The following is a 14930-nucleotide window of genomic DNA, read 5'->3' as shown; positions in this document are numbered from 1 at the left end:
CCATAGACTTGGCGGTGATTTAGTGTCCCCATGAGTGACAGAATACTAAGCCAATCACGGCACAACGCTCTATTTTCTGCTGGCTTGCCCCAGCACCGCAGAAAGCACTGAGCTAGGCTGAAACACCTGCATGTTGGAGTTGCCTTACTCAAGAAAACAAAAGAGAGACCATGTTTGTATGTGGCTTTATTAATAACCTCTTAGAGCTACCCCCTACTTTTTTCAATTTCCGCCTGAAGACATACCCAAATCTAACAGCCTGTTGCTCAGGCACAGAACCAAGGATATGCATATTCTTGGTACCATTTGAAAGAAAACACTGAAGTTTGTGTAAATGTGAATTGAATGTAGGAGAATATAACACAATATATCCACCCAGGTTGGTATGCCGGTTATTTGCCGGACATTGCCTGTTTGGCGACACTTTTACTACGTCCGAAAGTATATCCGTAAGTGACAGACGGTTCTGATTAGGAAGTCGTCATTTGCAGTGCCCATGGAGCCATTAAATCGAGTTGTTAGATGCTACCAACCTCCTCCAAATCAAAACCAAACATGGATAGCAATGTTTGCGCGCGCACTCTATTCCACTTTCTCTCTGCGTCAACAAGGTGTCCATATTGCGAGGCTGATTAGCTGGGACAAACAGGTGTGCACGCAAAGTGTGAGGTTCTGTGTTATACACTTTAGCCCTTACCATATCATATGTGATGGAATAATATTTGCTGTTGGCTTGTGTGGGTATATGTGTTATGCAACATAGCTGATTTGAGACATTGTTAACAGTTTCAGGGCCATGGGCCTTTCTCGTGATGGAAAAATACAGAATAACATCAAAACAGACACATACAGAACGTAGTGTAGGGAACAAACAGTATTTTGATAGAGAACAGGAGCCAGGTGCTTTATAACTGTATCACGCACGGGCGCATAGATATTCTACACAACTACAACGACAGACCGCTGAAGCGCCTAAGGGGCTGGGACCAGCCTGTGCGCCAACAATCAACGATAGGCTGAGTGAGTTTAAACCACGCCAAGTCTCTATTCTGACAGGCCGGCTCCGAAGCAGGAACTACTTTTGTCAGAGTATATTATAATATCTTTGTCAGGAACAAGTCAGTTCTCTGTTTGCCCTGCGAGGTGGGACAGAGAGCCCGTATATACGAAAATTGCATTTACCACTTATTGCTTAGCTAATAAAAAATACATAGTGTACAATAAGGTGACTCAGTGTCATATTTATCCTGATATCAGATTCGATTGACGCAACCCTTAACAAAAGCGAGAACATGAAATCCATGTTTGGGTTTGATTTGGAGTTGGTGGTAGAGTCTAACAAATTGGATGTAATTATTTAATGGGCACTGCTCAGTGATGACAAAAACAACTTTCTAAATCAGTACCATCCACTGATTTACTGCCCAACGTGGAAAAAGCATAGTCAAGCAGGTGCCATAGTTGGATGCAATGATGTACTGCTACGATCTTCAACCCTCTTGAAACGTCATGCTCCTTTGAAGCAGAGATGAGGGGAGATTCAGTTCAGTCAAAAAATAACCTTCATTAATTGGCTGAATACTATCTAGGCCTGCATTTTGCACTGACTATGCACACTCACTGGACTCTACCCACACATACTTACACTGACATGCCAACACACAATTTACAAGAGACTGCTGAGGGCAGTCATAATAATGCCCAGGAACAATGTAAATGGAATGACATCATACACCTGGAAACCATGTTTGATGTATTTGATACCATTCCACTGATTCTGCTCCATTCATTACCACAAGCCCGTTCTGCCCAATTAAGGTGACACCAAACTCCTGTGTCACGCATGCATATTGACGCCATACAGTTTCACATATGCTGCTACTCTGTTTGCTATACTGAACAAAAATATAAATGCAACATGCAACAATTTCTAAGATTTTACCGAGTTACAGTTCATAGAAGGAAATCAGCCAGTTTTATTTAATTAATTAGGCCCTAATTTATGGATTTCACATGACTGGGCAATGGGTGCAGCCATGGGTGGGCCTGGGGGGGCATACGTTCACCCACTTGGGAGTACTGAACAAAAATATAAAATAAACATGTAAAGGGTTGGTCCCATGTTTCCTGAGGTGAAATAAAAGATCCCAGAAATTGTCCATACGCACAAAAGGCTTATTTCTTTCCAATTTTGTGCACAAATTTGTTGACATCCCGGTTAGTGAGCATTTCTCCTTTGCCATCCACCTGACAGGTGTGTCATGTCAATAATCTGATTAAACAGCATGATCGGGGCGGCAGGTAGCCTAGTGGTTAGAGCCAGTAACCGAAAGGTTGCTGGATCGAATCCCCGAGCTGACAAGGTAAAAATCTGTCGTTCTGCCCCTGAACAAGGCACTTAACCCACTGTTCCCCGGTAGGCCATCATTGTAAGTAAGAATTTGTTCTTAACTGACTTGCCTAGTTAAATTAAGGTTACACATCATTACACAGGTGTGGGTTGTTCTGGGGACAATAAAAGGCCACGAAATTGTGCAATTTTGTCACACAACACAATGCCACAGATGCCTCAAGGTTTGAAGGTGTGTGCAATTGGCATGGAATGTAAGAATGTCCAGGGCTGTTGCCAGATAATTGAACGTTAATTTCTCTACAATAAGCTGCCTCAAATGTCATTTTAGTGAATTTGGCAGTACTTCCAACTGGCCTCACAACTGCACACCACGTGTAACCACGCCAGTCCAGGACATCCACATCTGGCTGAATTGTGGAATTGTCTGAAACCAGCCACCTGGACAGCTGAGTATTTCTGTCTGTAATAAAGCCCTTTTGTGGGGAAAACTAATTCTGATTTTCTGTGCCCCTACCCCGTAATGTAAAATCCATAGATTAGGGTCTAATTTATTTATTTCAACTGACTGATTTTGTTATATGAACTGTAACTCAGTAAAATTGTTGTATATTGTGTTTTATATTTTTGTTCAGTATAGGTAGGGTGCAAAATAGTCAAAAAACTAGTGGAAAAAATAAACTTCTGAACAAAGAGGCAACAGTGAGAAACAAGTAGCACATTTTTATTTGTGCAACACAAATTATAATAATTCAGTAAACCTTAGTAAATGTACATGTCATTGTGAAACAATAATACAAAAACATGTTCAAGTGAAGTAAAACATAAGTAAAAAAGTAACCTTTACTTCATGGTAGTCCAAATTATAGGCATCACAGTAACAGCAAAAATGGCCACAATTAACAGTATCAATGTTGAAACACTGAGAAAAATGAGATTGTCCATCAACTTCATGGAAACTTCCATATAATAGGAAAACAACAAAAACGAATGTTTTCGAATAAATATTTTTTTATGTAACAAAAAGCCAACATAATATTATTGTGCTCTGATAATGATCACTTCTGGTGATAACACACAAAGCACTGCTGCTTGTTGTTCAGACACAAAAACAACTTTCCATCACCACACTTGGAACACTTCCACCTCGAGACGCCCTTGACGCACAGGTTGCACCTTCCTCTCTGTTCCCCAAAGATAGGCCAGTGTCCAAGGCAGTCATAACGGACATCTGCTGTAGGCTGTAAGGCTCTGGGATTGTGCAGCCGCTTTGGAGTTGTGTGTGGATTTGGAGGAACTGATGGTTGGCCAACCCTGGTTGGGAGTTTGTTGACTACTTTTAGAGTCCCTGCCACAGACAAACGAAACCTTTTTAGGTGCACTGGTTTTTCCTTGAGAAGGTCACAGTCCCGCTTGTACATCAGCCAACCATTGGCAATGCACAGATCAAGGATGTATCCAAACAGAGGTAGGTACCACCGGCGTGCCTTCATAGGTGTCTTGTACAGACGCACCAGCATATCAGACAGATCAATGCCCTCCTTTGCTTGAATATAAGCCAACATGACTGATGGGCATGTGATATCAATCTTTTGATGGGTCTCCCGACAGAACCGCCTAACATACCCCAGAGGTTCAATTCCACATGCATTGCTTAGTATTGAGACTCTCTTTTTGTCCAACCACCTGACAGCAATCACCCCCTCTTGAGAACAGTAGTCGTATGCTCCACGCCCTAGCTTTGCAAGATCCTTGTCATCCATTGCAGTTGCTCCACCTGTGCCGTTTGCTCTCACAGTGCCAATACACCTCACACCCAGTCTGGCCTGCAGGGACTTTACCAGGTCAAGACTGATGAGGTAGTTGTCACAGAAAACAACTGTAGCCTCTGGCTCTGCAATAGATGTACAGAGGGTGGTGACAACCTTGGTACTCAGCAGAGGATTCTGTTCATCTTCATTTAGCCCACTGTTGAGAAATGTTGTATCCCCTTGGTACAGTAGCAGGTCATGGATAATACCTGAAGAACTGCCCCGACAGAATAACCTAAAACCAAATTTGTCATGCTGATTAGATTTGTAATGACGAATATTTCCTGCTTTGGTGCCTTTGTAAGCTACCATGACTTCAGCTATGCTTTGCCTGTTGCTTGGCTGTATGAGGAGACACTGTTGACGCAGCATGTTAAAAAGAGGTCGGATCTTGTAGAAGCGGTCAGGACTGTGATTATTTTGCATGTTGTCATTGAAGTGAAGAAACCTGCAGAGTGACTGGAACCTTCTCACAGACATGGTATCAGCCACAGGTGGGAAGCGAGAGTCAGAATGCCAGTAGTCCACAAAGGTTGGAAAGTCAAAAACACCCATGTAGAGAAGCATAGACAAGAAATCCTCAATTTCTCCAGAGTTTGTGTTGATTGCGGATCCAGTCTGTTGAACAGAGTAAAGGTTGGTCTGCTCAGCAATGTGTGCAATCATCTGATCAGTGAAGAACATCTTGAAATATTGATAGGGGGATTGAACACACTGTGGTGCCACAAACACTGGATCTGGAACTTGGAAGGAATCTATGTCGGCCTTCTTCCAAAGCGGATGTCTTGGCTGTGTTTTGAAGGAACTAGAATTAAATGGGCTTACAACTGTGTCGAGATTGTGGTTATATGTGTCTGTAGGAACCAATATAATTACATTTCTGCTTTTTCTCTTCTTTCTCTTGGGAGACTCTGCGGTTTTAGGGTATGGGGAAGCATCTCCTTTTGTAAGCTTAGAAGGGGACTCATCCTCCAGATCTCCTGGTTTTGGAATATCCTCTAGGTCATCATCCTCTGAGTCACTTAGGTCTTCCACCTCTGAATCCAGGGGATCCTGTGGTAGAAAGGCCACAGCAGCTCTTAGCCTCTTTCTACTGAGGGTTTTTGTGTCCATGTGCTATCAGAGAAAAATAACATCCATAAAATATCGTTAGGAAGCCCATTGACAAGCACAGCTAAAGAGATAATGCACACAAACCTAACTTTACAAAACATCTCAAAGGGTGTCTATTTCACTCAGTCTATTATTAAATGTTTGAACTCACCCGCACATTATCACTGTCCTCTGTATCTGAACATGATGATGATGGTGATGTTTCCAACAGCTCCCAAGGCACTGACACTTTCACAAGATTCTCATCTTCTGACTTCAACCAGTCTTCATTCTCTTCGTCCTTCACTGTAATTGAGGCAATTTCATCTACTGGCACAAGGGAGCATTCATCAGACTCTTTGACTGGGACTAGAGAAGGCAGCACCTGACACGGAGAAAACATAATTCATTAATGTATCATTTTATTTCTAACAATAACTCTGTGCCTTGTAACAAGGCTTGCACAGTTACGGATATAGCTACTTACCTTTACTTTGAGATACTTCATGCGTTTATGTACACGCTCTTGTTCTGTGACTCCATGGATGTCTGAAACTGTATCAAAGGAGGGATCTTGTTCAATTGGGTCCTCCTTTAGACAAACCTGGGATATTTCAACTCCTAATGAAACTGCTGACCCTTGGCTCTGCTGAATCTCACATTCTTCAGCCTCCTCTTTGCCCTGCCTCCAATGCAGTGAGTGATCCTAGAACAGACCATGGTTGGGGTTAGGGAAATAAACTATTTGACCAATAGAACTTGTTAATGAACAGCCAATTGGGTTAGATATGGTAGAATTAATTGCTTCTCATTTTGAAGAATGGATAAAAATGTGGGTTTTCCTACAAAAAGCTCTCCTGGCTGACCACTGCTTTCATATCTCCCATATTGATCCATCTTCAGCAGATGATGATGAAACTCATGCCCTGTCAATAATAATAATACATGTTATTGCACCTTTCAAGATCCAAGGACGCATACAGAGTAAGGAATAGAATAAAACAGCAAATATAAACAGGACATTACTAAAAGCAAAAGTAAATTCCCCAAAATGTGTGACCAAGTTTTCCAAAAACGTAAATATCTGCTCTGAAATAAGATTAAAAGATGTCTGCTGAAAGAATGGGGTGTGAGCTTTGTGATATGACAACTTAATTATACAAAAAAAGTATCTGGTTATTAAGAAGTGGATTAACACCAGGTAACATATTTATGGTAATGGAATGAAATGATGGGTCCCTGCTTTGTTCTAGACACAGAAATTAATTAACATTAATTAATTAATTAATTAATTTGAATGTCATTCTCTTTGTGATGATGCAGCATAAATAGGTACACAAAGTTATAAATCATTTGTATGGAAATATACATTGAAAGGGTAATTGATCAAACTCACAAAACACTAGAAAAACATACATTTTCCTTGGCTTTTAGCCTTTGCTTTTCTCAAACTGTGCCTCCTCCTGTCTTTTTCTTTGACCTCCTCATAACTCCCCTTCTCCTTTAGTCTTTGCCTGTATCTTCTTTGCTTTTCAGCATTTGTCAGTGGCATGGTGACAATCTGTGAATAATACATTTGAGTGAAATGACTGACAAACTATTTAATTAATCGTTATTACAAGATTACTACTATCAATATGTTTACAATTCACTGATTTACTCCTTAGAGATCTGCATTTGAGAAAGTGTGTGTATCCCTCTTCCCCTAGAGTTTGTGTAGCAAAACGCTTTCAAGTGGATGTGGATTCGAACAGTCTAAAGTCTGGATAGATCCACAAAGATATCCAGCTGCATTAGATTATGAAGGAACAGAGGCACACGCACTCTTAGCTTTCATTTGACATCTACTTTGATGCTCTTATGAACTTCACACGTTCGTCTTCATGGCTCCTTATACCCAGAGTTTCCAAATGTACTCTTTATTAAAGCTACCGGTATGTGAAAATGCCCAAGCTAACTACAATAGCTAGCAAGTTGGCTGCCGCTAGCTTTTCTAGATAATTAGTTATAACGAGCATATTGCTTGAATAGCTAGCTACACACCAACTTGTCAGCAATATTATACTATCATAGTTTATATAAATATATGTGTAGAAAATATATTTACCAGTTACATGGATGCTTTCAGAAGTATCAAAACGGTATAGAAACCTTTCTCTGGAAGTATATGGGGTTCGGTGAATATGTTTGTAGTTGCACATACGGAATCTTGAAAAGACCAAAATACTAGCTACAAAGTCTGAAAATATGTTTTATTTCCATTTAAAATGTATTTTACTGCCTTCTGCTGGGCATATACGAAAGTGAATCCTACTGCCCTACAGTTGCGTCAGATAACGAAAAAGGTCTGTCTTGATAAATGCCACGAACTCGGAAACCTTTATTATTCGTGTTTACGGTTGCCTCTTCTTAAAATTGTTTCATCATAGTTAGTGATACTCAGTCATACGAGACAGAACATACTTACCAAACTCTCGCAAGACTTATTGAAAAGGTCGTGTGGAGAGCTGTCCTTTTTCTTTCGCTTATTTCTGCATCATTCGTGGGGGACAACGTGTTTACTGTTGCCTTATTTTGAACTAGATCAATGTACCAAGATGAACAGACTTGGCCAAGTTTTGATTGCTAGCAATTAATAAAGGTGTAATCATTACATTAGTTATGAAAAATAGACAGATTTGGAGGGTGTCAGAGAAAAAATAATCTGGGAATTTAGCATGTCTTTTATATTTTAATACTGCTGTCTATAGCTAATCATTAGGTCATACACATGTAGTATGAAACAGCCCTACAGTTCAAGTAGCTTTAGAATAAGTCCGATTGGGGAGTTGTCTCCAGTCCTAGTTATTGAATGGTCTGCTCAGAAAATCATTATCAATAATGCTAAAGAGATATTCCATTAAAATCACAACTCTTCAACAATTGTTTTTATTTTATTTCAACAATCTCAAGTGGTTTGCAACAATCATACAAACAGTACAAAATAATTATTTGAGAAACTGACAGTTGAGTGACAGAAATTTGTAGAAGATGTGGGTATTATCACAGTCATTATTGATCGGCCCATGCACTTACAGTTAGGGTAAATTAGGGAGGCAAAATCTTATTGTATGAATGTTGTCTTGAGGTGACAGGTGCATTTCGGTCAAGTCTGTTGTTAATCTGTGAAATGAAATAAACAAGAATCATGTCAGTAACATGCAGATTCATAACACTGGATAACAATTACTGTGAAGATGTACTTTGTGCATACTGTTCACACCTGGTCTGAGGGTTCAAATAAATGTGTTTCTCAACCAATAAAATTAATGACCACGAGGTGCAGGACAGTGTGGGCTAATAAGAAATCGGCAAAGGCCCTCTCCTGGGATATGGACAGGAAGTCTCCTTTGTTATCTGGATTGATCTGGATACGCAGGCAGACTGTAGGCAGGCCAGAAAAAAATGGGGTGAGTTGATCAGAAACCATTTCACAATAATGGTGGCTGCCATTGGTTGGCCTCACTGATGTACAATACAGCTGAATATCACAAGATTATGCAAATACATTTACAGTTGAGTGTTTAAATTACCTCCCAGGATGAAGGCTCCAACACAAGATATGAACCCGGCCAGAAAGCTGTTGAATGGGAAGGTGCCAACCAGCAAGCAGTACAGAAACTGCAATGCACCAGTTAACAAGATGTAGAAAAGGTAGGCGTCGACCACTTTCAATTTATTCGATGTTTTGGTCCTGTATTCCTCCAAGAATCGAGAAATAACTGAAATTACCGAGTTAGACATGTTTTCTTATTAACAAAAGCCTCGAAACGTGCAAAGAGAATCAGGATGCAAGTCGCTTCCGTCAGATGCCGCACAAAAATGACGTGTCACTGAAACTGGGGTGTATTCATTACGCCGATTCTGCTGCCAAACGTTTCGTCTATTGCAAAACTGCGAACGGAAAAAGGTTTGTGTTATCCGGAATCCTTGGGACGTCCCTACCCTAAACCTATACCTCAGTGTCCTAAACCCTAACCAGAGATATTACAGAAAGGATGAGATAGGAATTAAATTGGACAATGAATGGAAAAACAGGCTCATAAGCAAACATTTAATTTCTACACCGGTTGTATTCAGCACGTGACAAATACAATTTGATTTGACATATAAAACCCCACCCAGCAGACCACCGACCAATCGCGTTCGTTGTCATGCCACTTTATACAATGGGTGGGTCTAATCCTGAACGCTGATTAGTTAAAACTGCATTCCAGCCTGTGTCTATTTAAGCAACACGACCCGAGGTGGTGTGGTATATGGCCCATATATACCAAGGCTATGCGCTGTTCTTAGGCACAAAGCAACATGGAATGCCATGATACAACCTTAGCCTTGTTATATTGGCCATATAACACAAACTCCTGAGGTGCCTTATTGTTATTATAAACTGATTACCATCTAATTAGAGCAGTACAATTACATGTTTTGTCATACCTGTGGTATACGGTCTGATATGCCACGGCTGTCAGCCAATCAGCAGTCAGGGCTCGAACCACCCAGTTTATAATCCACAAATGACCACTGGCTAAATATATTACTTTAAAATGCCTATTTACTCTGTTCCATTTGACTGTGCAATCCACTGTCTCATCAGCCCAGCCAGGCAATTAATAAACTTGATATCCACTATAAAAATCATCTAGGCATTATCTCACATTTCTTTTAGACTAACATGTATTTCAACAGTGGAGATTTGTATAAACCTTGCTGTCTGTCTCTCCAACATTTGCAACATTGTTTATTCAAATTCGATCTCCAGCAGTCCCATAGTACTGAACATATTGGGAGTCTGGGTGAGACAGACCGGCAGTATTTCTCAGCCAGTCAAAATCATGAATCAACGGGCATAATTTTTATGGATATATACAAAGAGATGTCAAATAGCCATAGTTGACTAGCTAACAAGCAAGGGATAAGGACTATTCCGGATTCCAAATTGAGCAGCAGCTACTGAAAAAAATGAGCTCCTACAAATATTGAAATCTACATGGTTTTTAGAGTGAAGTACATTGGAAAAACGGCAAGACTGAATTGGAGACAAAACAAGCAACAAACAAAGAAGATAGGCTTTGGAAAAAGTAACTTTTTTATAAAATTGTACAGTTACCTTAGCTAGCTAAATTGTTTACCAGTTGCTAAGCAGTTGCTAAGGACTCTCCTGGAAGAAGCTAGCTAGCTAACAAAGAAGATCTAGTTAACAGAAGAAAAGAAAGACAAAATAAGGACAGAAGAAAAAGTACATCAAAGTGAAACAGTTCTCTAAAGACACGAGACAATAGTACAAGAAACAACTCTTCTATTACGTTTATATTCTATTTCTATAGCTTCTTCAAGGTTTCCAAGATGGCGTAGTCAGACGTCCTCGTCTTGTCCCGTGTATATATGTTTAGTATCTTTTTGTCTTTTTCTATATTTTTTTATAAAAACTCAACTTCAAAACACTCTCCTGCAACCCGCCTCACCAAATGTGGTGCGGATCTGTTTTTTTCCCAAAAGTATTATTCACCTCATATCCGAAATCCACAACAGAAGCTAGCCAGAAGTTAGCCAGCTCACTAGCTAACGTTAGTATTCAGCTAACCACGGCTATCCTTTAGCTCGGAAAGCTATCGCCAGTTTTGTACAACGCGACTGATGACATTTCTCTGATACAGGCTATAGGTTAAATGTGCACCACCAAATCAGAACAGTAGACTAAATTATGAGGGGAAAAGGGACCAAATTATTAGGGTGAGTCACATGGGCTACTAACAGCTGGGTGAACATACACAACATACATGGGCTACTAACAGCTTACTACACAACATACATTAGTTACATCTCCCAACATTACATCTCCCTGGCATATTACATAATTTATGCAGCAGCATACAATACATTTTTGGACTCGCCTTGTTGTGCTGTGCTCACTTGAACAGGAAGGTGGCACGGCGGTCCTTTGTGGGCAAATTTAGTCATCTGCCAGGCATTCTCTGGATTTATGGTGCTTTCAAGACACCTGGGAACTCTGGGGGGCTGATCAGTGATCTTCAGGTTGATGCTCTAGAAGGAGCTACACCTGCACTGTGGTGAGATGGAGTGTAAAAACACACCAATCACTCATTGTGGAAGGAGAAAACATGTAAATAAGAAATCACTGCCAAACCCATATTGAAATCACAGAGTGAAATGGAAAGCTGAACCTCACACTGCCTCCCTTTTTCTTTCTTAGTCTCAGATGGTTGAAGGAGCAGCTCACAATGTCTATGCTGAGGAGTTCAACGGAGTTGTGCAGATCATCTGCGACATTGTAGCCTAACAAAGTCTGTGTGTTTCACTGATTTAATGATGCTGCTTCATTTGATTTATATTATACAGCCTACTGTGTGAGTTATGTGACTTTTTAAGTTTCTCTTTTCAAAAGGTTGTCATGACTGACAGTAAGATCACCATTATAGTATCTTGACTTTATTTCTAGCCACTCCAATTTGCTTACCGCCCCAATAGGTCCATAGACGACACAATCACACTGCACACTGCCCTAACCCATCTGGACAAGAGGAATACCTATGTAAGAACGCTGTTCATCGACTACAGCTCAGCATTTAACACCATAGTACCCTCCAAACTTGTCATTAAGCTCGAGACCCTGTGCAGCTGTGTCCTGGACTTTCTGACGGGCCACCCCCAGGTGGTGAGGGTAGGAAACAACATCTCCATTCCGCTCAGCCCTGTCCTGTACTTCCTGTTCACCCATGACCGGGGGGCCATGCACGCCTCCAACTCCATCATCAACTTTGCAGACGACACTACAGTGGTAGGCCTGATTACCAACAATGACAAGACAGCCTGCAGGGAGGAGGTGAGGCCCCTCATAGTGTGGTCTCAGGAAAATAACCTCGCACTCAATGTCAACAAAACAAAGGAGATGATCGTGGACTTCAGGAAACAGTAGAGGAAGCACCCCCCTATCCACATCGACGGGACAGTAGTGGAGAAGGTGGAAAGTTTAAAGTTCTTCGGTGTACACATCACGGACAAACTGAAATGGTCCACCCACACAGACAGCGTGGTGAAGAAGGCGCAACAGCGCATCTTCAACCTCAGGAGGCTGAAGAAATTTGGCTTGTCACCAAAAACACTCACAAATTTTTACAGATGCACAATTGAGAGCATCCTGTCAGGCTGTATCACCGCCTGGTACAGCAACTGCTCCGCCCACAACCATAAGGCTCTCCAGAGGGTAGTGAGGTCTGCACAACGCATCACCGGGAGCAAACTACCTGCCCTCCAGGACACCTACAGCACCCGATGTCACAGGAAGTCAGTACAGGTGCATCAAACATGGGGCCGAGAGACTGAAAAACAGCTTCTATCTCAAGGCCATCAGACTGTTAAACAACCATCACTAACATTGAATGGCTGCTGACAACAAACTGACTCAGATCTCTAGCCACTTTTATAATTAATTTGGATGTAATAAATGTATCACTAGTCACTTTAAACAATGCCACTTTATATAATGTTTACATACCCTACATTACTCATCCCATATGTATATACTGTACTCTATATCAAATCAAATCACATTTATTTTATTTTATATAGCCCTTCGTACATCAGCTGATATCTCAAAGTGCTGTACAGAAACCCAGCCTAAAACCCCAAACAGCAAGCAATGCAGGTGTAGAAGCACGGTGGCTAGGAAAAACTCCCTAGAAAGGCCAATACCTAGGAAGAAACCTAGAGAGGAACCAGGCTATGTGGGGTGGCCAGTCCTCTTCTGGCTGTGCCGGGTGGAGATTATAACAGAACATGGCCAAGATGTTCAAATGTTCATAAATGACCAGCATGGTCGAATAATAATAAGGCAGAACAGTTGAAACTGGAGCAGCAGCACAGTCAGGTGGAAGTTGAAACTGGAGCAGCAGCATGGCCAGGTGGACTGGGGACAGCAAGGAGTCATCATGTCAGGTAGTCCTGGGGCATGGTCCTAGGGCTCAGGTCAGTTGAAACTGGAACAGCAGCATGGCCAGGTGGACTGGGGACAGCAAGGAGTCATCATGTCAGGTAGTCCTGGGGCATGGTCCTAGGGCTCAGGTCCTCCGAGAGAGAGAAAGAAAGAGAGAAGGAGAGAATTAGAGACGCACACTTAGATTCACACAGGACACAGGACACCGAATAGGACAGGAGAAGTACTCCAGATATAACAAACTGACCCCAGCCCCCCGACACATAAACTACTGCAGCATAAATACTGGAGGCTGAGACAGGAGGGGTCAGGAGACACTGTGGCCCCATCCGAGGACACCCCCGGACAGGGCCAAACAGGAAGGATATAACCCCACCCACTTTGCCAAAGCACAGCCCCCACACCACTAGAGGGATATCTTCAACCACCAACTTACCATCCTGAGACAAGGCTGAGTATAGCCCACAAAGATCTCCGCCACGGCACAACCCAAGGGGGGGGCGCCAACCCAGACAGGATGACCACAACAGTGAATCAACCCACTCAGGTGACGCACCCCCTCCAGGGATGGCATGAGAGAGCCCCAGCAAGCTAGTGACTCAGCCCCTGTAATAGGGTTAGAGGCAGAGAATCCCAGTGGAAAGAGGGGAACCGGCCAGGCAGAGACAGCAAGGGCGGTTCGTTGCTCCAGAGCCTTTCCGTTCACCTTCCCACTCCTGGGCCAGACTACACTCAATCATATGACCCACTGAAGAGATGAGTCTTCAGTAAAGACTTAAAGGTTGAGACCGAGTTTACCATCTACTGCATCTTGCCTATGTCGCACGGCCATCGCTCATCCATATATTTAAATGTACATATTCTTATTCATTCCTTTACACTTGTATAATTGTTTGATTACTTGTTCGATAGATATTACTGCTCATTCAGAACTAGAAGCATTTCGTTACACTCACATTCACATCTGCTAACCATGTGTATGTGACCAATAACATTTTATTTGAAGAGGTTGTTTTATGACTGCCAATATTGTGTTGTAATGAACTACTCAATATGAACAAGGCTAAATAACTGTAGAGAGATGTGATTTGTACACATACATACATAAACACTACCGGTCAAAGGTTTAGAACACCTACTCATTCAATTTTTTTTTTACTATTTTCAACATTGTAGAATAACAGTGAAGACATCAAAACTATGAAATAACACGTGGAATCATGTACTAACCAAAAAAAATGTTAAACTAATTTAAATATATTTGAGATTCTTCAAAAACCACCCATAGCCTAGATGACAGCTTTGCACACTCTTGGCATTCTCTCAACCAGCTTCATGATGTAGTCACCTGGAATGCATTACAATTAAGATGTGCCCTCTTAAAAGTTAATTTGTGGAATTTCTTCCCTTAATGCGTTTGAGCAAATCAGTTGTGTGTGTGTGTGTGTGTCTATATATTAATGCATTCGGAAAGTATTCAGACCCCTTTACTTTTTCCACAGCTTGTTACTTCACAACCTTATACTAAAATTGATGATCCCCCCCCCCCCCCCCCCCCCCCATCAATCTACACACAATACCCCATAATGACAAAGCAAAAACAGGTTTTTAGACATTTTAGCAAAGTTATTAAAAAAAAAAAAGTATTTACATGAGTATTCAGACCCTATACTCAGTACTTTGT

The 14930-nt window shown here is 41.5% G+C and overlaps 2 protein-coding genes across 6 annotated transcripts; both read right to left on the bottom strand.

Annotated features, from left to right (window-relative positions):
* Window positions 1-3046: 3046 nt before the first annotated feature.
* Window positions 3047-7610, bottom strand: LOC109902658 (piggyBac transposable element-derived protein 2-like). 5 transcript variants are annotated; one of them, XM_020499214.2, is made up of 7 exons: window positions 7361-7609; window positions 6670-6814; window positions 6100-6179; window positions 5741-5959; window positions 5426-5638; window positions 5038-5277; window positions 3047-4779 (listed from the first exon to the last, which is right to left on the bottom strand). In XM_020499214.2, the coding sequence occupies exons 2-7, from the start codon at window positions 6803-6805 to the stop codon at window positions 3409-3411; spliced, it is 2259 nt and encodes a 752-aa protein (XP_020354803.1). In that variant the 5' UTR covers window positions 6806-6814; window positions 7361-7609; the 3' UTR covers window positions 3047-3408. The 5 variants fall into 5 exon arrangements, with proteins under 5 accessions (XP_020354803.1, XP_031641800.1, XP_020354802.1 ...); XM_031785940.1 differs by having other exon boundaries at window positions 3047-5277; window positions 5741-5808; window positions 5892-5959; XM_020499213.2 differs by having other exon boundaries at window positions 3047-5214; window positions 7361-7610.
* A 555-nt stretch (window positions 7611-8165) lies between these two features.
* On the bottom strand, window positions 8166-9308 carry LOC109901571 (dolichyl-diphosphooligosaccharide--protein glycosyltransferase subunit DAD1-like). Its single transcript, XM_020497569.2, has 3 exons — window positions 8826-9308; window positions 8516-8676; window positions 8166-8415 (listed from the first exon to the last, which is right to left on the bottom strand). The coding sequence occupies exons 1-2, from the start codon at window positions 9034-9036 to the stop codon at window positions 8546-8548; spliced, it is 342 nt and encodes a 113-aa protein (XP_020353158.1). The 5' UTR covers window positions 9037-9308; the 3' UTR covers window positions 8166-8415; window positions 8516-8545.
* Window positions 9309-14930: the final 5622 nt, after the last annotated feature.

Source organism: Oncorhynchus kisutch, linkage group LG13 (genome assembly GCF_002021735.2).
Source record: "Oncorhynchus kisutch isolate 150728-3 linkage group LG13, Okis_V2, whole genome shotgun sequence".
Classification (NCBI taxonomy): Eukaryota; Metazoa; Chordata; class Actinopteri; order Salmoniformes; family Salmonidae; genus Oncorhynchus; species Oncorhynchus kisutch.
This window is presented reverse-complemented; position numbering and strand designations above follow the sequence as displayed.

Coding starts and splice junctions, on each gene's coding strand:
- LOC109902658 (XM_020499211.2), bottom strand. CDS start 6,805: ATGCCACTGACAAATGCTGAAAAGCAAAGAAGATACAGGCAAAGACTA. Junction 5,960..6,099: donor GTCAGCCAGGAGAGCTTTTT/GTAGGAAAACCC, acceptor GGTCTGTTCTAG/GATCACTCACTGCATTGGAG. Junction 5,278..5,425: donor AGGACAGTGATAATGTGCGG/GTGAGTTCAAAC, acceptor TTTCTCTGATAG/CACATGGACACAAAAACCCT.
- LOC109901571 (XM_020497569.2), bottom strand. CDS start 9,036: ATGTCTAACTCGGTAATTTCAGTTATTTCTCGATTCTTGGAGGAATAC. Junction 8,677..8,825: donor TGGAGCCTTCATCCTGGGAG/GTAATTTAAACA, acceptor GCCTGCCTACAG/TCTGCCTGCGTATCCAGATC.